At 38.6% G+C, this 26,586-nt stretch overlaps 1 protein-coding gene across 2 annotated transcripts in view; it reads right to left on the minus strand.

Moving 5' to 3' along the window:
- Positions 1-4,188: 4,188 nt before the first annotated feature.
- The window catches only part of ZNF292 (zinc finger protein 292), a 51,654-nt gene continuing 29,256 nt past the window's right edge, over positions 4,189-26,586 (minus strand). Inside the window, exons 1-5 of one of the 2 annotated variants that reach the window (XM_027695735.1) lie at positions 18,538-18,626; positions 17,766-17,968; positions 14,854-14,990; positions 13,496-13,637; positions 4,189-11,770 (exon numbers count right to left, since the gene is read on the minus strand). In XM_027695735.1, the coding sequence (XP_027551536.1) occupies positions 4,610-11,770; positions 13,496-13,637; positions 14,854-14,990; positions 17,766-17,927 (7,602 nt within the window). In that variant the 5' untranslated portion in view covers positions 17,928-17,968; positions 18,538-18,626 and the 3' untranslated portion in view covers positions 4,189-4,609. Of the gene's footprint in view, positions 11,771-13,495; positions 13,638-14,853; positions 14,991-17,765; positions 17,969-18,537; positions 18,627-26,586 lie in introns of those variants that run through there. The other variant, XM_027695725.1, reaches the window with a different exon arrangement.

A 26,586-nucleotide genomic window follows, 5' to 3' on the forward strand; every position in this document is an offset into this window, starting at 1 on the left:
AAGCAAACACAGTTTAGACAACACAGGTTTCTGATAAATTTGTGCATTAGCTGCTCTCTAATAAAAAAGTATATAAAGTCAGCGCTTGAAGGGTTTTAGAGCATCCCCTAAAGCTCTGTGGCTGGTCAGAGATTCCCACTTAGACCAAAAATTTTCCCATGAAACAAGAACTCTAATTCTTTGGAATGTATGTTCAAAGTTTTATTTTTAATTCTATCTTCCAACAGCCATGAAATGATAAATAAATTCCAAAATCAACACGTTTTGAGTCTTGGAGGACACTTCAGTTCTGACAAAGCCAGTACCTTACATGAGAAATGTTCTGAGAATTTTTTATTATGGACCAACTCTGTGTAACCCAGCTCACAGCAAATCACCAAGTAGCCTTCACATCATGCGCTGAAAAATTTGAGTGTTTTGACAGAGCAACTAATGAAAAGGGAGTATCACACAAGGCAGCTCTGTCAGATTTTACTGAACCTGAGAGAACAGAATTAAACTCATCTCTTTCTGAACCCTTGTTCTTGGCCATCATTTGGTCTTTTACTGGCTCCTTCCCTTCCACAGTCCTTTCCCTGCCTCTATAGGCTTTTGTTCTCCAGTTTAAGTTTCACTCATCCATACATCCCTGAAGGCATTTGCTGTTATATTTTTTGGTTCAAATGAGTTTACAGGCTTGGCCCCTAAACTTCTGAGTCACTCAAATAGACATGTTAAAAGATTTAATTCAAGTGCTATGTTCCACAACAATATAATCAATTGATAAGAAGCTGATCTGAGCCTATACAGTAATGGAGAAAAAACATGGTCACTCCATGCACATTCATACAAAAATATTTACCTCATTCATATTCCAAAACATCAAAAGATCCATGTCTTACATAGTCTTTCATTTTCTTTAAAATCCAAGTAAGCTCCTTGCCTTGGGACAGAAGAGGTTTGAAAAAAAGACACAGAAAAATATTTCCCTATTTGCTGATAGTTTATTCCCTCTACTTCCTTCTCCAGTACCACTGGCCCTGTTTCCCACCCCTTTAATAGTATCACCTTCTCCATGCCAAGGCTCCAGCCAGGGCTGAGCATGAGCTTCTCCAGCTCAGGGGACCTAAACCTCAGGGCACCATGTCCCTGCCTGCACAGGTGGGAGCCATAACCAACTCTTTGGCACAGAAACTCATTGCAACAATTAGCCAACTACTTTTCCCCACCTAATCCAACAACTGGTTCCAGTGTTACTTGTACAAGCATTGCTCACTTGCTATCCAACAGCCATAGACTTGACATCCCAGTCCCTCCATCCTGCTCAGAAGGACCACCTGAAACATGTGAGGACAAACCCACTACTCTTATTTACACTGAATTAGGGCTCAGACAATAGATTTCTTTATAAACATAGTTAACCACAAGAGAGACTGACTGTGACTTTCAATCACAAAACAGTCTGTTCTCTGCATCCAGCCAGACTCCTCGATTTGGTTGCTTCCCCATCAGCACCAACTTCTGTTTTGGTCAGTACACTCCTGATGGCAACAAGGGGTTAAAAGAAAGAGCCTTTGCTCGAATGTCTTCCCCCCCACCCCACCCCCGTTCACAGGTGACAAGTCTGGAAGGCAGAGACAGAGGAAGGAAAAAGGCAAGGCAGAAGACAGAGAGGGACTAAGCAATGGGGCCAGTGGCACCTCTGGGTGTTGGGGCACCCTGCAGGCTGAGGTGCTGCTGGTAGAGCTGCCTTGGCCACTTTGGAGCCCCATCCTACCCTGCAGCCCCAAGGGCAGGGGTATGGCTTCAGGCTCCAGAGAAGCTATCCCTTCAGGCATCCTGCTGCAGCGGGAGGTTTCCTACATCACCCAACATAAAACATCCAAATGCAAATACCTTTTTTATTTCCTTAGGAGCCTTTCTAGGTGGCATTACCAAACCAGAGTGACCTCTGCAGCCTGTGACATCTTAAATCAGACCCTGCCTTTGGTCCCCCACTTTTAGTTCAAAACACTTTTTTTAAAAAAAGGAAAAAACAAGCCCCATACTAGCTTACCTGTGTCAGTATCCACCTAAAAGGGTCAGGGAAGGCACGGACTATATTGGAATAGCACCTGCTTTAACTGGACTGGGATGAGACAGTATTAAATATTTCATTCTCAGAAATTCAGACCCTACATTCAGATCCAAACCAGAAATTACTTTCTGGATATTTATGACATTGGAATTTTTTTCCTTTTCTCTTTTTTTTAAATAGCATTCTAGTATAGCACTGTTTAGCTAAATAGTTATATACCATTCTCAGTCCAAGAACTGCAAATGATGTGGAATTTATCATCAGGAATGTCAGTGCTGAAACTATTCAACTCACAACACAAAAATTCTTCTAAAAGACTAACAGTTGCAAGGTCTGTTGACAGTGACTGCAGTGGCTAAGTACAGCTGAAAATGAGATTTCAGGCGATCTTTGTGGATCCACTCCAGAGGACCTCTGCCCTCTTCTGCCCCGCAGAAGTTCCCTCTACAATCACCATGGCTGGTATCCAACAGTAGCTCCATCCAGGGGGACCACGTGGTTTCTAGTAGGTAGAACACGGCACTGTGTGCTTGTAACTATTATAACAAACTCTCCTAGAGTTAAAATGCAAGGATTTGGTTTGGTTTTATCAGACAACACCTTTGATTTACTAACTTGGCAGAATTATCAGTTTAGTCACCTGGGAGGGATCAAAAGCAAGAGGAGCCAAGGGGCTCTGTTCAAATGGAAGCACAGGCTGTCTGTGAAGGGAGGCAATTTAGCACCACAAAGCAAACCAAGGGCTATGCCCAAGTTGAATTGCTGTCGCCTTCCTGCTGTTTCATACATAATCCTCACTCTCGCAACAAGTAATTTCATTTCATTGTAGGAATGTGCCCTCTGGACTGATATTCAGGAAAACTCTCAAAGATTCCAGGTGAATAGCTTAAGAGCAATCAAGTGTAGCATTTAATACAAAGCTTTACATGGCAAGACAACTTTATAGAAAAAAAAATAAAAATCAAGCCAATCTCACCCAAGTTAAAGACTATATTACTGAAGGTAGGTCACATCCAATAACGAGAATAATCCAAGAAAAATTTTTGGTACCACGCAATCCAGCTGGTTTGTCCCATCTGAGTCAAGATAATCACACGTAAAAACCAACACTGAAGATTCCTGGGTAGTGACAGCTCCCACCAATGCATTCACACTTTTGGTTACTCAGCAAACTGGATACCTGTCATTTCAGTTAGCAGCATACAGAGGAATTGCTCCAATCCTGGGCACTACAAGCAGCACCGCTTCTGAGGCTCGTTCCAGTGCGGAAAAGAGAGGTTCTGAGAGTGGTGCCAGGTACAGTCAGCAAGAGGCAGAAGAGCGCAAAGGGAGCCCATGCCATCAATAGAGCACAACCACCGAGTTTATCTGTAAGATCACAATCTCACTTCCCTTTCAGGAAGTGTCTTGTTTATTTAGCTTTTAATGGTATGGCATAAGGACTCATGTATTTTATGGATAGATACCAAACTGGTATTATCAAAATAAACCATCTGTTTTATAAACCCACTATTTACAAAAACGGTTTCTGAAGTTTTTTTGTTTTGTTTTGTTTTTTTAACAAAAATTAAACTATACACCAATCTAAGTTACAGAAACAAAAATAACCTTTATAAGATCACATGTATAAAACAAGAAATGAAATGTGTTTTTATTTAAGGCAATACTGGGCTACTTCACAAATCACCACCTCAAATATATACACTGCTCCACACTACTAATTTTCTATCACATTCACAACGGATTCTTTAATACCAAATATTGTTTTAAATCTCCAATGTAGCAAACTATTTTTATTCACATTTCCATTTTTATTATGGAATAATAAATGCTTTGTATCCAATTAAAAGCAATGAAAAATGTAGCTATAAGAAAACTATTATATTTATGTGTTAACTACATATGCATAACATCCATAGATACTGGATGTCAAAATTTACAAAAACGAGAGTGTGTCAGTATGTTTAACCTATGAAATGTGATCTTATCCAGCTCCTCTTCTGTAAATAAATGCTTTATGCAAAATAAACTGGATATGACAGACTTAGCTAGCTTTAGTTCAAAAGTTCTTAATTTAAAATGACTGAAGGACAGTTTTAAAAACTTGCTCACTTAGTTACAAATTAAAATTCCGAATATAAATGTGTCATTTAATAGTTTAGACTTACAGACTGCTGGTGGCAGCAAATGATTTACAATAATAAATATATACAAAAAAATTGTATCTACAAATAAAGAGAACTGTTATACATGAGAAGTAACCTGGTGAAAGATACCAATCACAGACAACTCACAAAGATTTAGTTTATGGAAAGGACAATCTGATAGAAAGTTGAGGTCTTGATAAAGTATTTACAGAACTGAAGCAATTACTCTGTTCTTCAAGTCCCATAGGGATAAAAACAAATAAGACATTTGCATGACTCATGTCATGTTTTTTGCTAGATTAAATCACTTCAAAATAAAAGAGCTCCACAGTTACTAGCATGCTTGATGGCTTCCTATTCAAAATAAATTCTATTACAGGTCACGGTTAAACACATCAGGTTTTCACTATTTTGATTCCCCTTCCTCAGTACCCAAAACAATTACTTTTGCAGCTATAACCTCTGGATTATCCTCCCAACGTCCTTCAAGCCTTCTCAAACAGACAACAGGTTTCATTTCCTGAAGTTGCTCCAACAGACGCTCAGTGCAGTCTTTAAGACTCTTGTCTAAAACTATCTTTACATTATCACCACAAGGAAGCTGTGATGGGTTGGCAAACAGTACAAGGGTTTCAGTTTCAGAACATGACCAAGTGACATTATCACTTGCTACGGGGGTCTTCTCATTGGATTTCCGCGAGTTTGAATGGGATCCTTTTCTGGTTCCGCCACTGTGGTAGTCTCTTTCAGTGTTTTTCTTTTGCTTCACAGCAGACTCTTCAAGGAACTTGAGGAATGACACTTCAAAACCCATCGGCTTAAACGAGCTCCAGTCAAAAGCTGCAGGTTGCTCCTCGGCCGTTTGAATGGCAACAGCAGTCTCCTCCTCCCTGTGCATGCTACTCACATCAACAGGCAGCGCTTCCTCAGTTTTTTCAGCTCTCTTTCTCTTATTCTGAGATACATTTTTTTCTTTATTTGCTCTTTTCAGGTTGTTTGATTTTTGCTTCTCTGAGGAGCAGGAGCTGGTCTCCTGCAAGTCACTATTTACACTGGAAGAGATTTTTGCTTGATTTTCAGCAGTTGAGCAATCCTCATTAATTAGTTTAGTAATGAATAGTTCTGTCAATTCATCCACTTCATCCTTCTCACCTTTTTCAGTTTCCTTTTGTGGTAAGGTAGTTGTGCTTGAATCATTATTGCTCGCTATCAAACTCGGTTCAGGCTCTTTCACATCAGCTTTTTTATCAGTCTCCTCTTGCTCACAAGAGGCTTCCTTTACCTGGGAGACAGACTGCTTTTTAGATACAATAAGGAGATTTCTGTGTTGGGAAGTAAATGCTTTGGACAGTTTGTGACATTTATAATGCCTTATTATGTTACTTTCACTTGTAACTACAGAGGAACATCCCTTTATCATACATGGATACTGAGTCATGAACCTGCTTGTACATTCCGATAAGGCATCGTCTCTAGTCTTTATTGAATACACATACTTGCCACGTTTCAGTGAATAAGCCTTATTTTCCTGAACTTGTATTCCTTTTGAGTTTTTATTTTCCAAGTTCACGTTTTTCTTTCGTTTTGTTTTCACTGACAGCCTGTTACCTTCTTTTCCTGATCTGTTTTTCAGTCCTCTCTGTTTAGACTTCAATGGTTTCTCCTGATTTGCTTTGCTTGAAATGTTTTCCTGGCCCGGTGTCAGTCTCCTGGGTCTTATTAGATGATCTTTATGCCTGTCATTATGTTTGTTAAAAATATGCCTCAAGAGGTTAGACCTAGTAGCATAAATACGGTCACAGCCTTCACAGTCACACTTAAATACGCCGTCATCTTCTACTTTGTTTGGCTTTATCTTAACACCGTGATCTGTCTCAAGATGCACAACGTAGTTAAAATATGCTGTAAACGAAGACTTACACTGAGACTGGTCACAAAAAAACCTTCCCACCTCTGGGGCTGATTTCATGTTTCCAATCTGCTCTGGGGTCATGTTGTGAAGCTTCATATAATGTTGTATCAAGCTGGTAACTTCCTGAAAGATGCGGGAGCAGTCACTCACCTCACACCTGAACTCTCTGATGGCAGGTTTGGTTTCCACCTCCTCTCGTTCCTCTTTACCTTGCTCAATCTCCTCCTCCACTTCAGCAGAGAAGGCAGGAAGGTCTGATTTGTGCACAGCTTGGTAGTGAAGGATTAGGTTTTGTTGTATTGTAAAAGCCGCAAAGCAGCCCTGATGGACACACCGGTATGGTCTGTAAGGGCTATACCTTGTGGGAAACTCCAGAGACTTTGTTACAGGCTTCCTACCATTTCTCTCCTCTTTTTCCTTCCTGTACTTCCTAACTTTGCGTGCTTTGGGTTGTGCCTCTGTGCTACCAAAAGAGGCTGCATTATGCTGCTCAAGTGGAACAGAAACCATTTGGGGAGGTTTTTCCAGTCTTTCAGGAATATCATTTTCTGGTAGAAGTTTTTCCAAGACTTCTACAGGCTCTACAACTTCCTTTATCTGAGTTTCTTTGACCAGTGGAGTGACAGTTTTGTTTTCTGTTACTAGTGTCTGCGCAGTTTTTATTTCAACAGGTTGTGGGGCTGTGTTTACAGTTTCATTTTGAGATCTTCTGCCATAAGGCCTTTTAATTTTTAATTTTACCATCTCCTCTGTTGTAAAATGATGTACAAGCTGACAGTGTGCTCGGAGATTAGAGTTCCTTGTGAATGTTTTTGGACAGGTAGCTACAACACATTTGAATGGGGCGTACTTCAACTGATGTTTCTTGATTTCTAGTATCATTTCTGCAGTGTACTGATGGATCTTGCCATAGTGTTTAAATAATGCATCTTTTGTCATAGCACTGTAATTGCAGCCAGGATTCTGACATACAAAAGGTTTATTAACTCTATCACTAAACTGAATGTTACTTGCCTCTGGAGATATCTGGATGAGGGGCTTATTTTCAACTGATACAACCGGGACTGCTGGTGCTAGCGTGTCTGCTGGAGGACACTGGGAAACAGTCTCAGAAATGTGAATAGGAGAATCATCTTCCAGCTTCAGTTTTTGCAAGCCCTCCAAAATTTCCAACATTTTAGTATCATCCTTTTGAGATGGCTCAGACTGAGCAGAGGTACCCTTTGCAGCAGTGACATTGCCAGTGTGCACAGAAAACTGTGTAGGAGCGGGTAGTTTTACACTGGGTGCAGAATTTTCTGAGGAAGCCTGTGCACTATTTACTTGCGAGTTCTGTCCTGAATCAGCGATGGTATCCTGAATTTCAGTTTTCACCTCAAGTATCTGTGAATTCATAGCAGTTTTAATTATTTCCAAGGTTTTTTCAAAGTTCTGCATAACATTGTCTTGTGAAATTTGTTCCTCCGAATTTGCTCGCATACAAGAATTTACAGTCATCATTTGGGAATCCCCATTTTCAGTTTTTACTGTTAAAGGGGGCAACGCTTTATGAGCCTCGAGATTTGTTTTGAAATTCTCTTTGATACTGGCCATGAATAACTGATTGTCAACGTTGAGTTTTTGTGTGAGATTTTCCACCACCACTTGAGAGCCACAATTTGCAAGCAAGTTGGACTGAAAACCTTCTCCCTGTATTTGCATGTTTCCTTCAGTGCTTTTGGTTAGAAGTCCCAACACTGTTGCATTATTTACTGTTACCTTCTGTGATATATTGGGCACAAACAAAGGCGTAGTTGTTTTTCTCTTCCTCTTTGAAGAACTGGTTCCCTTCTTATTCAAGTTGCTTGATCCTGAATTCTTGGGACTACTTATAACTGAAACTCGTGAACTGTTCCCTGCAAAGTTTTGTGCTGCTGCAACAGTATTAGAAAATGAGCTAGGACACAAGCCTTTTTCAATGGTCTTTAGCATTAAGTCCTCTGTTGCAAAACCAGGCAAACTCTTGCATTCGTGAGGCATTTTGGCACTGAGGGTCCTGTTTTGGTCTGTTAGAAGGGTGCTGGGGTTACAGACTGTCTGCAGCAGAGGGGACGTGGCTGAGTTGGGCAGAACAGCTGCATTTATCTGAGTCGTACCAGAGACACAACTTGTTGTCACTACACGTGGAAGTACTTCTGTGTTATCAAAGGTACTTGGAATGCCTGCACTTTCCAAGGCTTGTTTTATAATTTGATTTCCTTCCTCATTCCCACTGGTATTAGTCACACTGGCTCGTGGAAACATAGTCTGCAGTAAGGCTGTGGAACGATTTTCAGCTGCAAGTAACTGGAGGAATGATGGATCTTTAAAACACGTTTCTGGATTGAAGGTAGACTCCTGGGGTTGCTGCAAGTTTAATGAATTTGAAGAAAGAATCATACTGGCAAGCAAAGATTGTCCATTAGCCTGCAGGGCTTCTGGAGAAATTTCTGATCCTTCAAGAGGCTTACAATAAGACCTCTTAGATAAGTGACCACCAAGTGATCTAGGATTAGTGAAAACTCTGAAGCACCTGCTACAGATAAATTTGCCATCTCTAATTATTGCTGGCCACTTTGCCCGCTTGTTATGTTTTGGCTTCCTTTCTTTCCCATTTGGGCCCTGGCCACGATCTTTTTTCACCTTTTCTGAAGCTGGATGTTGAGAACTAGTTTCACTGAAGTTATTTTCATTACTCAATCGTGAGGGAAATATTTGATCAACACTTTCCTCTTTTGGGAAAGCAGAACTAGTGTTTCCTTCTAGTTGCAATGAAAAGTTATTTGTGTTATTTTCCAGTTGTGAGAAGACTGAATTTGGAGGATTCTCTGCTGACGAAGGAAACAGAGACATTGGACCGTTTTCTGCAGGTAAAGGAAGAAAAGGATCTGAACTGCCATCAATATTCAGAGGCATAACTGTTTTTGCTAGATCATCCAACTGAGAAGGTAACGTTGCACCAGAAAGATTTTCCATTTGTGAACATAAAACACTCTCAGGCTCACTTTTAATACGATTAGACAAACTTGGATTTATGACACTTTCCACTACAGGCAACATAGGATTGGCCAAATTTTCTAGGTGGGTTGGGAAAAGAGAACTTGAGACATGTTGCACTTGACTGGAACAGGTGGGACTCAAATTTGATTTGTTCTGCGCAGTAAAAGCAGCACCACTGAGACTGCCCGCTTGCGATGGTGTAAGATACACAATCTTCCCATCGTTCGGCACATTTTGCAGATTGCTGGATCTTCGTGGTTTCTTATTTTTACGCTGCATTTTAAAAGCAGCATATTCGTCAGGGTGTGCTGCCTTCATATGTTTGCCAATGCTCTGTGACGAGTTGTATGTTCGAGTACAGCCTTCAACCTGACAATTAAATTTCTGAACTGGGGTTGCTGGTAACACAGCTGGAACTAGAGAGTTATTTATGTTAGGCTGTGATGGAATAAATGTAATACTTTCTAAAGTTTTTAAAGGCAGGTTATATAGATTAGCTGCAGCTTTAATACTGTCTTCAATTTCAAGTTTGGAAATGGGTAGACTGTTTCGATATCCTGTCTGATTCTGCATGCTGAATGGATTTACAATGCTTACTTGTCTTTCTAAGCTTTTTGATTCAAGGGTTTCTGGTTTTAGTGTGTCTGAGGTCACAGAAACAGTTTGAATGTTCTGAGTCTGACTGAGACAGTCTTCTTCCTTTCTCTCTTGGAAAACTGGAAGACAAGAGTCAACTGATGGGCACAACTGCTGCACTCCAGGTTTAGTAGTATCTACTTTACTGGCAATACCAGCCAATTTACCTCTTTTTGCAAAATTATCTCGGATCTTCTGGTTAACAACAGACAGCTTTATGCTGCCTGCTGGAACTGTCACTTCTGTTTTCACTGAGCCCATAGGAGACTGCTCTAAACCAGCACTAGGCAAGGAATCGCCTTGCTGCAGTATACTCGCCGGTGCATTTATACTTTCGTTCCCTACTGGCTCTGCTTTGATTTGGTTCCAAACAACATTTTCTTCTTCAGTGGAACTACTTCGGTTGTCAGCTAGAGGAGATATGATTTCCTGTTTAACAGTAACTCCACTGGTGTTTTCATTAGCTTTAGAAGATTGACTAAGATCAGGCTGATTATTTTGGTTTTCAGGCTCTGCTTCAGGCTGCTTGTTGTGATCCTCAACATGCTTTTCCAATTCGTTCTGTGAACGGTATACCTTTCCACAGCCTGTGACTTTGCAGGTATAGGTATTATAGTGTTGTGCTTCATGATCATAGAGTAAATAGGCTTCAGAAAACACTCTGCCACATTTAGGAAACATACACTTAGCTCTGAAGACTTGATGCTCTCTTCTGTGTGTCAGTAGCTCAGCATAACTGTTAAAACCAGCCTTACATTTCATCTGTATGCAGATATAAGGCTTGCTGCCACAGTGCATTTGTAAATGATCATTCAGGTGAGTAACACTTACAAAATGTCGTCTACAGTACTGGCAAATCACTTTTTTGCTTTGCATTTCAAGAAAACGTTTAGCTTCTTCGTTATCTTTATGCCCCTTTGCGTGTGCTATTAGATTTTTAAAATATTTAAAACCTTTTTTACAAAATGTTACAGGGCACGTGAATTCATTAACAGGGAGTGGCTTTTGAACTGGCACTATATCTGGTATGTAAGGTTTATCTTTGTCATCATTTTCATCATCTGAACCATCATTATCATTAAAGACAATGAAGTCTGTTGAATAGAGACTGTTCTTCTTAATGGGTCGCTGCTCCTGTTTGGATACAGAATTAGTTTTCTGATTCTCATTGGCAGTTGCAATTTTAGGAGGTCTTCCCAGTCTTCTCAGTGGTTTCATAGCAGCCAATCTCTCTTTGCTGGATTTTTTAACATGCAAAGTTACATGGGGAACAAAGTTTTCTTTAGAATTAAAATTTTGGGCACAAATAGGGCAACTGTAAATTCCATCTTTATAATGTTTTTGTGCATGTCTAACTATTCTATGACCAAGGAATTCTTTGTCACATAACACACAATACTGCATATAAGCTTGCCAGTTCCTAAATCTAGCTGATATGAACCCCCTCTCTCTGAGCTTTTTGATTTCTCTCTTTTTCTGCTTTTCATCTCCGATACCCTTAAGAAGGCTTGTAGCTTCATCAAGGCCAGCAAGCCCGTTCATAGAAGTTTCTTTAGTCTCTTCTTGGCAATCCTCAACCTTCTCATAAACTTCACTATCATTTAGTTCATCTATTGAGGACACGATGGATGCCTCCTCTCCCATAAGTGCCAGACACTGACGCTTTAGAGTTTTCCAGTCCCAGAACTCTGGATCAAAAGGCCACTGAGTTTTCAGCACAAGCAAGAGCTCACAGCGCAAAGAATTTGGTATTGGAAGATTCTCTTCATCATACTTCTGGTCAGGCTGATTATACAGCATTTCAACAGCATAATATGCATCCACAGTGGGTTCGAGAAGAAATTCACTCAGTTGACAAGCACGTTTAACTTCCAAATCATCTGGAAGTAAGCAGGAGATGGTCTTGCAAATAGATATCTTGACATCTGCATTTTCACTGGATTCCAAGCGCAATGCTTTCACACATAGTTCAATGCAGGTTGCAAGTCCAGCACCATCAATCTGTAAAAGCAAGACTAATTTTACTAAGTCAGCTTATCATAACCCTTTCTATACTTGTAAGCGAAAGATGTCATTATTCAATCCTAAATGTCAGAAGAAAATGCATCTGGAGTTCATAGTAATACTTTTCACTTTAAGAAACATAATAGCTTGTCTTTTGATGCTATTCCTTAGGTTGCATAATTTGTCTTCATGCTATGACAAAAATGTGGAAGTTTACATACAACTAAAAGACAAATTAATTCTATGTTCTGTCTAGTTTGAGGACTTTAGGACTGTATGTTAGAGGTGTTCATTTTATATTAGAGCAATACTGAGCCTTTTCATTAAACAAGGCCTGTCAGTTGAGTCACAGTTATTGCAGAAGAGCTTCTATGAAGCATTAACACTGTGTAGAATTCAAATAGTAAACAGTGCTACAGTTAAAGAAAAACACACAATCTTCAGAAAGTTCTGTAATTTGGAAATCACTTAAGGTAAAAAGGTTTATTTTTATTTTTAAAGATTATGACATTTCAAAGTCAACTGACCTCAACTGAACACATGGCTTCAGTCCAACTGAAAGCATTAAATATATTTAAGTATAGTTAAATGTTCCATCATTTGAATGTTCCAAAGGTCATGCGGTCTTTTCTCATTTATACCTTCAGGCAACATCATTTACATTTACATCGACTTTACAAACTCTTTATGCTGCCAGGGCTGCACAGAGAGGCTGTGGTATACATGAGAATAAAGTCCAGCGAATTTATGAATGCACCAGTCTACTACCTAAGTGGTCTCTAATTTCTGCCATCAGTGAAATGATCCACTTCTCACTGGAAAAAAAGTCAATATGGCATGGAGCAGACAGAGCTCTTAATATCATAAGACTCTGTGCAAGTTATTTTCCTCCCCCCCTCTAATTCCAATTTATTTCAGATCTTTGGAAAAAAATAATCCTTAAGATTAGATGATCATGATTAGCAATACCAGAACACTGCAAAAAGAAAACTGGAATTTTTATTCTTAGAATTCATATCCTGACTTACAGAAATCTCTCAACTAAAAAGCTTTGTAAGAGCTCAATTTAGCTATCAACATTAAATATTGCAACTATAAGGAAATTAAGAAAATTAGAAGGTGAGGTTAGCAGAGATAGATGAACAGAGTTTTAATACAACATTGGATCTAAGTCCACAAAAGGCAAGTATTTAATTTGTTAAAATAAGCAATTCAAAAGGGTTTCTTTTTTGTCATTTCTTTTTTCTTTTTAAGCTTTCTGTAATTTTACTTTTCTTATATATTAATATACACCTTTCATTTCCTTGCCTCATAAGCTTTTCCTCTCCATTTTTCGTAATTTTTGAAATACAGAAAATAATGACGAGAAATGTTAGGGCCTGCTTACAGAAAATACCTCATGTAGAGGACACGGGCAATAGTAAAGGCTAATAGCCTCACCTTTAGTGTTTCCTTCATCTCAGCTATTGGCATTCAGCTTTTCTGTCTACTGGCCCTGCCCCCACACCATTTTTTTCCAAAGGAACAAGGAAGCTTTAATGATTCAAAATGAATCAACTTTTAATGTAGAAGGAAGTTGCTATAGCCTTTCCTAAAACCAGTTAGGATTGCCCCAAGGTTGATGCTGTACAGCAAGACAGGCTATCCAAGAAGCTTTCATAAATTTTCCTGATTACAGTTCTACTAAAAGCGCCAAAAATATTCTTTTACGAGTATTCTTACCTCTGAATTAATTACTTTAATCAGGAAGAAAATGTGATAAACAGTCTTAGTTAACACAGATAGTTGACGACATCTCTCTAGATACACTTGAATGGAAGGCTCTACTCTTTGCTGCAGTTTACTCCAGAAAAGAGTCAGTTCCCTAGAACAAGAGAATAATATTTCAGGGCCAGCAATGTAACCACTGATCTGATCACAAGAAATGCAAGGCTGAGAACAGTTTCCATTTTGTCTTTGGAAAAGGAAAAACCTGAATTTATTCAAACATTATCTTAGCAAGAAAAGCTTTTATTAAAATACCCATGCTATTAATATCTAAATTTCAAAATTATGACAATGACTCAGTTCCAGAAGGTCAGTTCAGAATAAAACCAGTATTACCATACTTTATGCTACATAATTTACAGACTCATGATGTGGTTTTAAAAAAAAAAAAAAAGAAAAAAAAAAGAAAAAGAAAGGTCTCTACAGTAGTTTGACAGGAACTGTGCTTCTGAACTTTTACTAATTGCTAGCTGCTATAGAAGATTGCCTTTTCTCTGTGGTAGATGCATTTTTTTCTCAAGCTGCTCTGCTTTAAGAGCTGAATCTGACTGTGATTTAGTGAGAAATTAGCCCCCCAACACCAAACAGTAATTATCATCTACATTATCTCACTACTTCATTCCTATTAAGGTGCAAATAGCCAAGAGTTCCTAGCACATTGTGGGATGGTGTAACCCCCTTTTACTAGAATCTCTTGAAGCAAAATCCTGCATTAGCAGTTTTCTCCTGCTGCTGCGTATAAAAAGATGCACAAACAAAGCTAATTCTTCAGGAATTGTACAGGTTTGCAAGTTAGCAGATGGAAATTCAGACTTTAACAGCTCAAATATCTGCCAACAAAGACCAGTTATTTGCTCCCACATTAAAGAAAGCAAGCCCTAAACAACAAGTATCTTCATCTAATTTATTACAGTGGTTAAAGTAGTAAAGAGCTCCTCCTCTAATAAAAGTGCATTAGAAAAAGAAACATTGTGTTATTACAGAAGGACAAATGGGAACAATACTTGCCCATTAAATGTTGACATAATGTTGACTAGTTGACTGCAGATATTAAATTCCTTATTTCTACAGAAAAATTATTAACCAGCTATTGGTATTTGCCTCATCACATGTTTGGCCTTCAAATTCTCATAACGGACGCTAATCTTGCAAAATCCTTTTTTCTTTTTTAGCTCTCCAAGAGCCTTATCTCCTTCCTGTTTAGCTCACAGATTTTATCAGCTGAAGAAAGTTCACTTATGGCTTATGTATCAGCTCTAACTTTTCCAGACCAAATTTTTGTTCCACTAGATGAAAACAAAATTCAAACTCACCAGGCACAGTACATCTCCCCTTGCTGCAGCTGGCGAGATAGAAATGCTGCACATAAAATTAGAGCACTTTTTTCATCTCCATCAGATTCTAGGTTACAGATCATTTCTAGAGCATCTTTGCAATCTACTTCTGTAATCTAGAAGAGAGGAAAGGACAGAAAAGAGCAAGACTAAGAAAGTGTTTTCATTTTCAGTCATCTGAGCTTTTGCAAAAACACAGTAATTTAGAACTTGGTGAATAATTAGATGAGCTTAAAAAACAAATCAGTACGTTCCTAGACAGATTGTCAAAACTGACTATGCCACCAGAAAAACTATTTTATTAAAGTGAATATAAACTTGTTTCTCAGACATATGACTTATTTGTATCTACTGTCCCAGTAACCTAAGAATTTTGAAGTACAACATTCATTACTAATATATATTACATTAATCTTATAATTGTGATACACAGATTTATAGCTTTAAATTGCAGTCTAACACAGAAATAAAACTACCTGAAATTCTACCTCAGTTTACTTGTCAGTGATGTTACTACTGCTTTATTACTACGGCTGGGTGATCTGAAGTTTAACGCAAATGTTCCAGTATTTTTAAAAAAATCAAAAATACGAAGGAAAAGGAAAGCTGTACATTAAGAAGCAGGTCAACTGAATGCTTTCCTAGAAGAACACTACAGTCTCTAGAATATAATTTGTTTGTTCAAGTTATTAGTTTCATGGCAAATCAAAGGAAAACCCACATTTGCCCAGTAGTACTAGACAGCTGTATCGGTACTGAACCAGCGCACTTGTTATAACAACTACTGTCTAATTTGATTCTCAGCAGACTGGCCTGATTACATCAATTAGTGCATCTGGCAGGACATGCTAGTATTTATTCTTTGACACCAGCAGCTAAAGAATAGTTTGACCATGGCAGCAGCACTGTTGGAATTCTCTCTTGAGAAATCACAAGACCCTCCAAAGCAAGAACCAGAAGTGCCCACTCAAACACCCAGGTGGTTTGATAAGTACTTTGGATAAGGTGGCAGCACAGCTGCATTGGGCACTGTGGCATCCAGCTACTGCTCCAACAATCAAACTACAATGTCAAACAGTACAACTACTCATTTTTACCTCTAAATTGACACTCTGGAAACATAACCTTTCACTCAACGTCATTTGAGGTTTAATAACCTCAAAGTCATCTTCTAAAGAAAACTGCATTTCTTAAGATGGAGCAGCATAACTGTTCTAGCAATTTAGACTGAAGGTCTGCTTTGCTCAGTGCCCCATCTCAGACAGAGATTATCAATTAAAAGCTCAGAGAAGAATATGGCAAATTGAACTTACAATAACGGAATTTTTTCATGAAAAGTTTTACCAGCCTCTCAGACTTCCTAAGGGACCCAGTTTTCAACAAAGGTCTGTATAGATCCAGCCATGAAGTCTGTCAGTCTAGCATTTCACATACTGCAGATCTGAATTCTTCACATTATTGAAGCAAACTACTAGACTATACAAGCTGAAAATGAGTTCAAATGCTACTTTTCTGCCTAATGGATATAAAAATTTCCAAACCACTAATATAGTTTTTTATGGGTTTTTTTTTTTACAATTTTCTTGCTGTTCTCACACTACAAAACGACTGCCCTCAGCTCATAAGTCCACTTTGACATGTTAAAGCGTATCTGCCTTCTCTTGGTAATACGTGATCTTTCCAGAATGATTAGTAATACTGGAAACATTGCTGCAAGCTGAAGCTGCAAATCTAAGCAATCCAAAGATTGGAAATATCTGAATTAGGTTCTCTGTGATAACTCAGTTCGAACTTAGCTATACATTATGACATCCAAAGACAAAAGGCTACCCCATTCCTTTTGGGGATTCACAGTTCATTCACTGAACGAGCCCATTCTGCTCTGGGAGTAATGAAGGGAGCATATTTGCAGACTCATAAATTCCAAGTTCCATTGAATGTCTTCGGGAAACAAGGATAAGACTGCACAGCCCTGTCACAGCCCCTCCTTAGCCTGTTCTGGCAGGGTTTGCAGCAGTTAGAGCTGGGAGAGTAAGACAGATCCAATCCTACTGAGCACCTAAAGAACAAGCTCAGTGAGAAGCTGTCATCTTGGAATTTAGTCTATAACTAGGGTAGGAAACTTTTTCAGCTCAAATCAGTCCATAGCTTTCATCTCTTTATGATCAACTGCAATATGCTTAATACTTTTTATTAACATAAAAAGACAGCAATAACAAAAAGACAGTAGAGATACAGACAGACAAGAAAAGCGACAATTGCAGTTAATTATCCTTTAAGAAGGAAAAAGGCTCAGCTAAAACTTTGGAATGGGATGAGAAATGAAGATGCCACCTGAAAGAATGCAAAAGAGCAAAACTGTCATCTCCTCTTTGACTTCCGAATTTAAATTAGAAGGATTTTATATTACAAACCAGATAAAGTATCTGATTTCACCTTCTATCGCACCCAGGAATTTGGGTCTAAAGAGGTTACATTTATTCTCTGAACTGCAAGTAGCATCTAAAGGGCCCCATTCTAAGTATTAGGTACACAAAAAGCTATAGCTAAAATAGTAAGAATGGGAAAACCATTATCTTCATCTTACTAATGCGATCTGAGGCAGGGTTTTAAAATACTTCAAGTAAAATTAAAAAAGTTGTGGCAGAGAAATGCCTACAAGCAGAAAATGCCTACTAGGAACTTAATATTAACACTTCCACAAGTGTTTTGAGTCATGACTACGCAGCTTAGAATTGACTTAAATGAAAAGAAAAAACAATATACCAAAAATATCTTTAGATCGTATTTTAAGAGGAAAATCTCTTCTACAGAAAATGAGCCTATGATTAGTGACTTTATTATCATTAAAGAAATGAACCTAAAAAAAAATTCTTCAGTTTTTTACTTACTTCTTCCATTAGCTTTTCATTTGGTGATCCTGAACAAAGACAGACCAGGTAGGTTTGTTTGAAATTGCCTTTTGCACTGATTTCTGGATGGTCAGAGCAGAGTTTTGCCAGGGCAGTAGCTTGCGTTAATTGCTTTGTTTTCATTAGGTGCTTAATACGCATATCCAGCAGGACAGGGCCTTCAGACACTAAAAATTCATTCACTTAAAAAAAAAAAAAGCCAAAACATTATATGCATGTTACAGAGTTAACAGATGACATTTACTCATTTACGGTTGACCCCTGAAATTTATACAAATCAAAATAGGCACAAATGGTATGAAGCAAAGATGAGGAAAAGCTTCTGTGTGAACTGTACTTCTTTATCATAAGGATTCCCTGTCACAGACCTTGTATCTACTTGCAGGTTTTAATTAATTCTAATTTCTTGGCAAAACAGATACACAAAACAAATTTAGAAAGCATATAAATATTAAAATATTTAGATACCATTTAATTATAGCTCTACAGAAAGGCAACACAAAGCCACTGCTCTCACATCCTTTGTACATTTGTGCTACACCTTTGCTAACAGTTGCCTTTTAAAGATCTTGCTATTAAAGGATATATCTGAACTGCTTTTTATTGGTGTTACGTTTCATATACACATCCATAGAGTGCAGTCAAACTTCTAAATAAGTTTTTCAATACAAATAAGTTTCCTACAAAAAGAGGCTTATCTTGTATACATTTGACTGTGCATAGTTTAAAACTTATAAGACATGGGTATTACCTGTATTTTTCAGATATGCTCCTACCAGAGTTAAACTCTGTAGTCTATGCTAACAACTCAACTCTAGGTGCTCTAGGGGAAGGCATAAGAATCCTATAAAAAAGGGGAGCACAGGTTAACATTCCCATTCTTAAATATACATCTTGAGTCTAATCCAGATCTTCAAGACCAAAACTGTTTCAGCTTTGAAGCATGAGGTTTAGTACTACCTTCAAAATATTTAAAGTTAGTTATTAAAACTAGACACCTAGGCAATCACTTTTGCTTAATTCTTTTGACATCAAACCCTCCCTGAGGCAACTGTTTCCTCAACGTGGATATACACTGAATAAAAAAATATTTTGTTTTTCAATTATTCATATTTCAATTTCATGACATATTCTCAAATCTTTTAAAATCAGCAGAATTCAGAATTTTCTACTGTTTTTTGTTTCCATTCTTTTGTGAAAAACAGCAGATTCATTATATACTTTTGCTAATAGGGTAAAATGTTGATCTTTTCTAAATGAGCTTTTTTCCAGCCTTTGAGTATTTTCATCCCCCCTTCCCGAGACCTTCCAGAAGCATTTCCAGTGCTCACTTTCTGACGCATCTTGGTAGAAACCTTCATTATAATAATTTACTCGCCCTTAATTTCATTTGAATCATGTTATCCGTTTACTTAATTTATGTTTTCTTGCCTTTAAAGTCCTGTTTGGTCTTGATGAAATAAGTATTTTCAGCATGTGAGAAATTGTGTCTCTTGTATTTGGAGTCTTAGTATATCAAACATGAAGTTTACTAAAAGAAAAATAATTATCTCATTTTATTCTTTGCTTCCTCCCACCCTAGTTAGTTTTTGATTCATGACTGTCTTTTTATCTCATGATTTCTCCTTTTTCTAGCTACTTATACAGAATATTTCTAAAAGTCCATCTTGAAATTGAAATTAGGTCAACTGTGTTCTTTATCACTTTAGTACACAAAATTTTACGGCAGAATATATAGCCTTTTGCAGAAATCAGGCTTGTTAGACCTCATCAGTATCTTTCATGCATTTTCAGAGTCATAGTTGAATTATCATTCCAACCAATTTCTCAATTTTTTGTTCAGGATTCTTGTGCCCTATGACAAATGATCAGCAATAACTAACTCATGTGTAAAAATACCCAAATTAAATATGAATTCCTTCTTCCTCTCCCCATGTTGATGAAGCTATAACCAGATTTTTATTCACGTAGAAACAAAGGAAAACCAGAGTGCACTAAAAGACAACTGGCAGACAGTAGCTATTTTTTGTATTTATTAGAGGACATTTGCCTTTTAAGCAGCAGATGAATGTTCCTTTAATGTCATTACCAATGCCTTACAAAAAACATTCATACTCTTGTCAACCCACAAATGACCCAGTGATTAACTACATTCAATAGTTTCAGCCTTGCTCTTCCTCTACCAGGTTCCAATAATCCGTTCACCCATAACATTTAGTCCCAGATAGTCTGCCCGGAATAACATTGGAACATTTTACCTTATGTCTGTAACAAGATACAGGAAGACCTTAGACTTTAAGCTATATTGGTAACCCAAGATGTTTCACTCTGATTTATTATTATAATCATTGCATTTAATATTTCAGACTCTATGTTCTATCTGCTAGAACTCAGTAATCCCCTTCCTTTAGTGTTTACTGCTTCAGCCAGCCTGTGTTGCATAAGCATCAGAACATTTTCTGTTATCTTCTCAACAAGATATAGGAAGACCTCAGGGTTAAAGCTACATATTAGCTCTTAAGCCTTTATTCTAATCCAAGTGATTATAACCATGAAGTTTAACATTTGAAAGCTCATTCAAAACATGAATTTTAATTATATTTATTTCGTAACTGAACTACAGATGACATTTTTAGACAAAAACAGTGCCAAGGTTACAGGAGTAAATCTATGATGGGGAACAGTCTTAAGGATGAGATTTTGACGGTTTTGTGGGTTTTTTGTTTTTTAACATTCAATAAATATGTTTTATCTTGCAATGTCTATTTCAAAAGTTATTGTAGAAAAATAGTAACAAATTGACAATTGTAAAGTCATAAAACCACTTTGAGGCATAAGTGCTTTTCTAGCACAAGTTACTGAATTGAGCACAAACCCTGAAGTATTTAATGGGAATGATTCTTGGAAAAATTATTAAATGTAATTTTAGAGCAATGTTCCCCTGCTCATTGAAATTCGCAAATATGTTTGTGCAAGGCATGTACAGAATTCATATAAAATTACAGAACTAACATGAGAGAAAAAAAGACGAGCAGATGACATTTGACAGGTGGTACTATGATCTACTCACTCTAGCAAATTAGCTTGGGGATAACTGGAATATAACCTTTTAGACACAGTTTCCCTGTTACTCCCTTGAATCCCATAGCTGGCATGTCGGGTCCTACTAACCAAGGGATTCCATGTCAAGTCTGTGAGAACGACTATGAACTTTTATTACAGATAACGCTTATACCATACACAGATTAAAACAGAGAAAAAGTAATCCATAGATTAGCAGCACATGAGAGCAGGAATAACCCACAAGCACAATTCTGCAGTAATAGGTTGACAGGTTCTCTATGGTTGACAGTCCACACACGTATGTCATATTTTGGCTGACCAGAGGACTTGTAGAGCACAAAGCAAAGAACATTTGCCTTATAGAGCACTTATAATCCTACTATGCTACCCTTCATCAGTTGCAGGGTAGGTATTGATTTATCTACCACAGACCTTTATGTCTTCTCAACTTCGCTCTGGCCAAGAAGGATGAAACCAGGGAGTGAATGTACATGTAGACAACCCACCTCAAAGAACTTCATTTACTAGTCAGTAACCTCTTTAGTCATCTTCAAGTGTTTGTGCACATGTGGGTGACTCTGAACTGGACTCCATACTTTCATATTTACCAGGAGCTGGGACTCAGAATCCTTCATACAAACAGCAACTCAGCACAATTCTGTTGAATGCAGCACCAATCCCAGATGCTTTTATGATGGCTTTCTGTCTGGTGAAAAAGTGGGTAAAAAGTCCACAGGGCTTCTTTGAATATACCCAGAATGAAAACACTAGGTTTTTTGTTTCTCTCAAAAGTGAGGCTGCTGGTATCATTCAACTTCTGGTGACAGATGCTCTGATTACTGAAAATAGTTCCATGCTGGCTGTTAAATTCTGCCTGTTATCCATCTTGATAATCTCTGAATAGTGATGGTAGTATCCCTGATGCTTTTTTCAGTGGGACATTCTTCAGAAGCCTGCCTACTACATTTACACTTATGAAAAATTCAAGAACTTTACTCTTGGCATCCAGGTTTAAATCTCTAAGGATAGTCAGAATCAAGTATCAAAAAAGCAGTGGCAGCATGGCTTTTTGTCAGATTATCCAAGCTCGTTTTCCTCTAGACAGTTCCTCCACTCACCCTCAGTACCAGCTGAGTAGATACCAATGACATCTTTGAAGGATTACACCATCACTACCAGAATATGACAATCTCAAGGAGGAAGAACAGGTTTGTGCTGAACAGCACAAGCCACACTGACAGAAACTGAGGATGGAAGTGCAGTAGTAGAGTGTTCCACCACTGAATAGGCTATCACACAACCTCAAACACTGAGGCGTAATTCAGCTTTCAATCAATGGCACACTAAGAAATAAGGCTGGACAGACAGCCATACAACTTCAGGAAACATAATTTCTGGTTCTCATAAATTCAAATCAGCTTTAATTCCAGAATAAGATCAGTCCTGGTCTCAAATTAGGCTATCTGGTAGTTCAGGACATGTCCAGTAAGACAAAAGACACACTATGATGTGAAAAAGTAAGACAACCTTAGTAAGGTTTCCTTCCCTAACAAATTAATGAAGTGGAGAAACGTGGAAAATTCCTCTCTCCAAATATACGTACTTCTTGTTCATCATATGCAATGTCAAGAAAAAAAGCAGTTGTGCAGGTGAATTCTGAAGTAGAAGCAGGTCCAGTCAGCATGCAAACGCAATGAAACGTCTGACAGCAACATGGAAACAGCTGATGAGCGCATGAACAGGTGAATCATTTCCTTTCTGACTAGTCAGTGATCACAGCTAATACAGCCTTCTTGAATTTAATGGTGTGGATAAGATATTTTATCTTCATATGTCTTTCCAGATTTCTTTCTGCTTTGGTACTGAGACTAGTTGTTCCCACTATCTGAGGCTGATGGAAAGTGATAGAGTGGTGCTTCACAGCAAAGAATGTTACCAATCTGCTTCCAGTGGATCTTTGAAATATTATTTGAGAAGACTGGTACTTTGCTATCCCTGTGACCCAATGGGATTCTGTAATTTTGGGTGATATTTCTCAAATGTCTACAATGCTAAATAAACAAAACTCCAAATCTGACAAACATTCTTTAAAGGCATAGGAGATAGGTTTAGGGTGGAAAAAGACGAAAATTCACATGAACAAACACATAGTTTACAGATCCTGAGCGCACTTTTAAGAGGTAATACTGCTGAGGAACCAGAATTTGAATAAGGAACTTGCAGGCCTAGTCACATAATTGTTGTCCTGTTGGGTAAAGACATAGGCAAGAGACAGAGGCAAGAAACAAGAAGATATGAGGAACTGGGGGAAGGATCTGTCCTTTCAGCACTGAACTGCTTACGTGGAACATTGCCTGGGAGCTCTTAAATTAATGCAGATTGATCCATGACGCAATACCAAACAGATTTGGGAAACTAAGAAGGAGTTTCTCAGAAAATCTCTCAGATGGCAGTCACAAGTAATGCTGTCAACTCCAGATATGCACTGAGGAGGCCTACAGATGATAACCAAAGATCCTACTGGCAATTCAGTTGCTGCAAATAAATTTCCTTTGGAGTCACCAGCCAAGAACAAGAAAAAATACATTCCTCAGTTCATCAGGGATCCAAATACTCATTTCCAGGCTATTCCTCCACACAATACAGACTAGCTAGCATTGTGGGAACAAGCACAGTCACAAATGACAATGCTCAAGTTTCACTTGCAGAGGAAGAGAGAGAAATTTTCTTCAGAAACAACTCAAGTAGGGTATCAGCATTAAATAGGTCCCAAGAAAAGATTCTCTTTTATTCTCTTTTATTTATTATTATAGAATCTGGTAACTTAAACGGAGTTTCCCAACTTCTGTGGTCATGGACTAAAAATCCAGGGCCATGCCAACGTTTGTCACCCAAGCAGGTGACAAAACAAGTAGCTGAATACTTCTTATGTGAAAAGATCTTATATGTGCACAAAACCACAAATCTGCATCTACTGTATGCATGTAGTTCCTGCACTACAGTTCAAAACAGATTTCACTATTTTATATCATAGTACTGTATCAACATCTTGTAGTAATGCAGCAATATTCATCAGCAAAGCAATCAGTGACAGGTATGCTGTTCTCAACACTGCTTTAAACAACTGGGTATTCATCCTCCAGTTTTTTTCGAGCTCCTTAGTGCACAAATCCTTACAAACATACATTCATCAGAAAACCAAGCAGTGCCCAAGGCAGTCAGGAGTAAGACAAATACTTAATGACATGGCACTCAGAGAACAGTCTCTCTAACATCTCAGGAAGCGAGTACTTCCTGCTCATATTTAGGTGGAGCCCATGCAACAGACCATTCTCAAAACTAGTAGTGCAAGAGAACAACCCAGTTCAGAGAAGCCTGCATTTCCTCATCTGTAATCAGAATAAAAAAGCTGCACTGTGTGATCAGAGAACATGAACTTATCTCACACTATGTCCTGGGTTTGTAAAACTGAAAATAAAGGAATTCAAAAGGATCCATCTCTGAGATGAAACAGACACCTAGCTGCACTTCCTACAGGAGATGCAAAGAGGCAAACTGTCCTTCAGGAGTCAACAACAGAGGCCTTCCACAAGAGATAATCACCGACTCAGTAAATACCCAGTTATGGCAAATATTCTGAATAGGTCATAATTGAGATGACTAAGACTGGAATAAAATAAAAAAACCATGAAGGAATAACTGAAACAAACAGAGGCATCAAAAGCTTAAGAGGATGATCAGGAAAAACACCTCCAATCTCAACTAATAATTTCACCTCCAACAGACAAATGTTTACGCTAGCTCAAAGACTGAGTTAATCAAATCTGCCAAATGATAATAATCCCATGTAACAAGCTGACTGCTTAAATACTTGGGAACTTCTGAAATAGCAAATGGTAAGGGCAACATTAAGAACAAAAACCAAAGTCCTGTAAGTGAAGTTTACAAATATTCCAAAGACTCTTACACTGGAGTTAAGGTTGAAGACTGCTAAGAGGCAGTTGTCCACTGAGAGAGGGTAAGTGGTAGAACGCTGGGAATGCTTGATTACAGACAAGGAAAATAGGACAATAATTTTGGTATTATTAAAATATCCTTTCAATTAGCAAGAAGATGACACAAAATAATGCAGCATTACAGAGGATGACAATAGCTAGAAAACAGCTTGTCAACTGAGATACAAAAATAGGGATGTGTAATCACAACAATCTTGCCACTGATACAAGCAACAACTGTTATAAGATTCAGTCAGTCAAGTACAAGGCAGAAACATCCCTGAGTAAACAACATCCAGAAGCAAAAGGAATCCTGAAATGTCTGTAAAAAACTTTGCAGGAAAACACTGACAAAATGAACAGTCATCAAAACCAAACTCATTACAAAATCACGAAATGGGTAAGGTTGGAAGGAACCACAATGATCCAACCTCCGTACTCAAGCAGGGTCGTTCAAGAACACATTCCACAGGATTGAGTGCAGATAGTTCTTGAGCATCTGCAGGGAGGGAGACTCCACAACCTCTCTGGCAAACTGTTCCAGTGTATGGTCACCCGCACAGTAAAGAAGTTCTTCCTCATATTCGAGAGGAACTTCTGCACATCAGTTTCTGTCTGTTGCCTCTTGTCCTATTGCTTGGCACCACCAAGAAGAGTCTGACTGCATCTTGACATCCTCCCTTCAGATAGTTGTAGACATGAGTGAGGTCCCCTCTCACTTGTCTCTTCTCAAGGCTGAGCAGGCCCAGCTCCTTTAGCCTTTCCTCATAAGAGAGATCCTCCAGTCCCTTAATCATCTTTGTAGCTCTCTGCTGGACCTGTTCCAGGAGCTCCATGTCTCTCTTGTACTGAAGGGCCCAGAACCAGACACAGAACTCCAGATGTGGCCTCACCAGGGCAGAGTAGAGGGGCAGAATCACATCCCTTGACCTGCTGGCAATGCTCTTCCTAAAGCACCCCAGGCTACAAGGGTTGTCTCACGGACAGCTTGTTGTCCATGAGGACCCCCAGGTCCTGCTCCACAGAGCTGCTGTCCAGCAGGTCAGCCCTCAGTCTATATTGGTACCTGGGGTTATTCCTCCCCAGGTGCAGGACCCTGCATTTGCCTTTGTTGAATTTCAGACATCTCTCCAGCCCATCAAGGTCCTTTTGAAGGACTGCATGGCACTCTGGGGTACTGGCCACTCCTCCCAGCTTTGTGTCATCAGTGAATTCAGTGATCTTGATGAAAGCACTCTACTGGTCTCTTGTGCCAGAGATTCCTGAGGGCTGGTCTTGTCACTGAAGACCAATGCAAAGAAGGTAAGTAACTCTGCCTTCCCTGAGTTTGCTGTCAACAGGGTCCTCCCTCCAGTTAGTAATGGGCCTACATTATCCTTTGTTTTCCTTTTCTTACTGATGTATTTGAAAAAGCCCTTTTTGTTGTCCTTGACATCCTTGGAAAGATTTAATTCCAGATGGGCCTTGGCCTTCCTTGTCTCATTTTGACTTATTCCGATAACCTTTCTGTCTTCATTCCAAGTGGCCTGACTCTGCTTCCATCTCCTGTATATTTCCTGCTTATGCTTGAGTAATGATGGGAATTCTTTATTCAAGTATGCAGGTCTCTTGCCCCCTTTGCCTGATTTCTTGCTCATTGGAATGCATCATTCTTGAGCCTGGAAGAGATGATCCTTGAATATCAACCAGATCTTTTGGATCCCTTTTCCCTGCAGGACCTGTTCCTATGGGATTCTTCCAAG

The sequence above is a fragment of the Neopelma chrysocephalum genome, unplaced genomic scaffold, assembly GCF_003984885.1.
Source record: "Neopelma chrysocephalum unplaced genomic scaffold, ASM398488v2 Primary Assembly neopelma1_23b, whole genome shotgun sequence".
Lineage (NCBI taxonomy): Eukaryota > Metazoa > Chordata > Aves > Passeriformes > Pipridae > Neopelma > Neopelma chrysocephalum.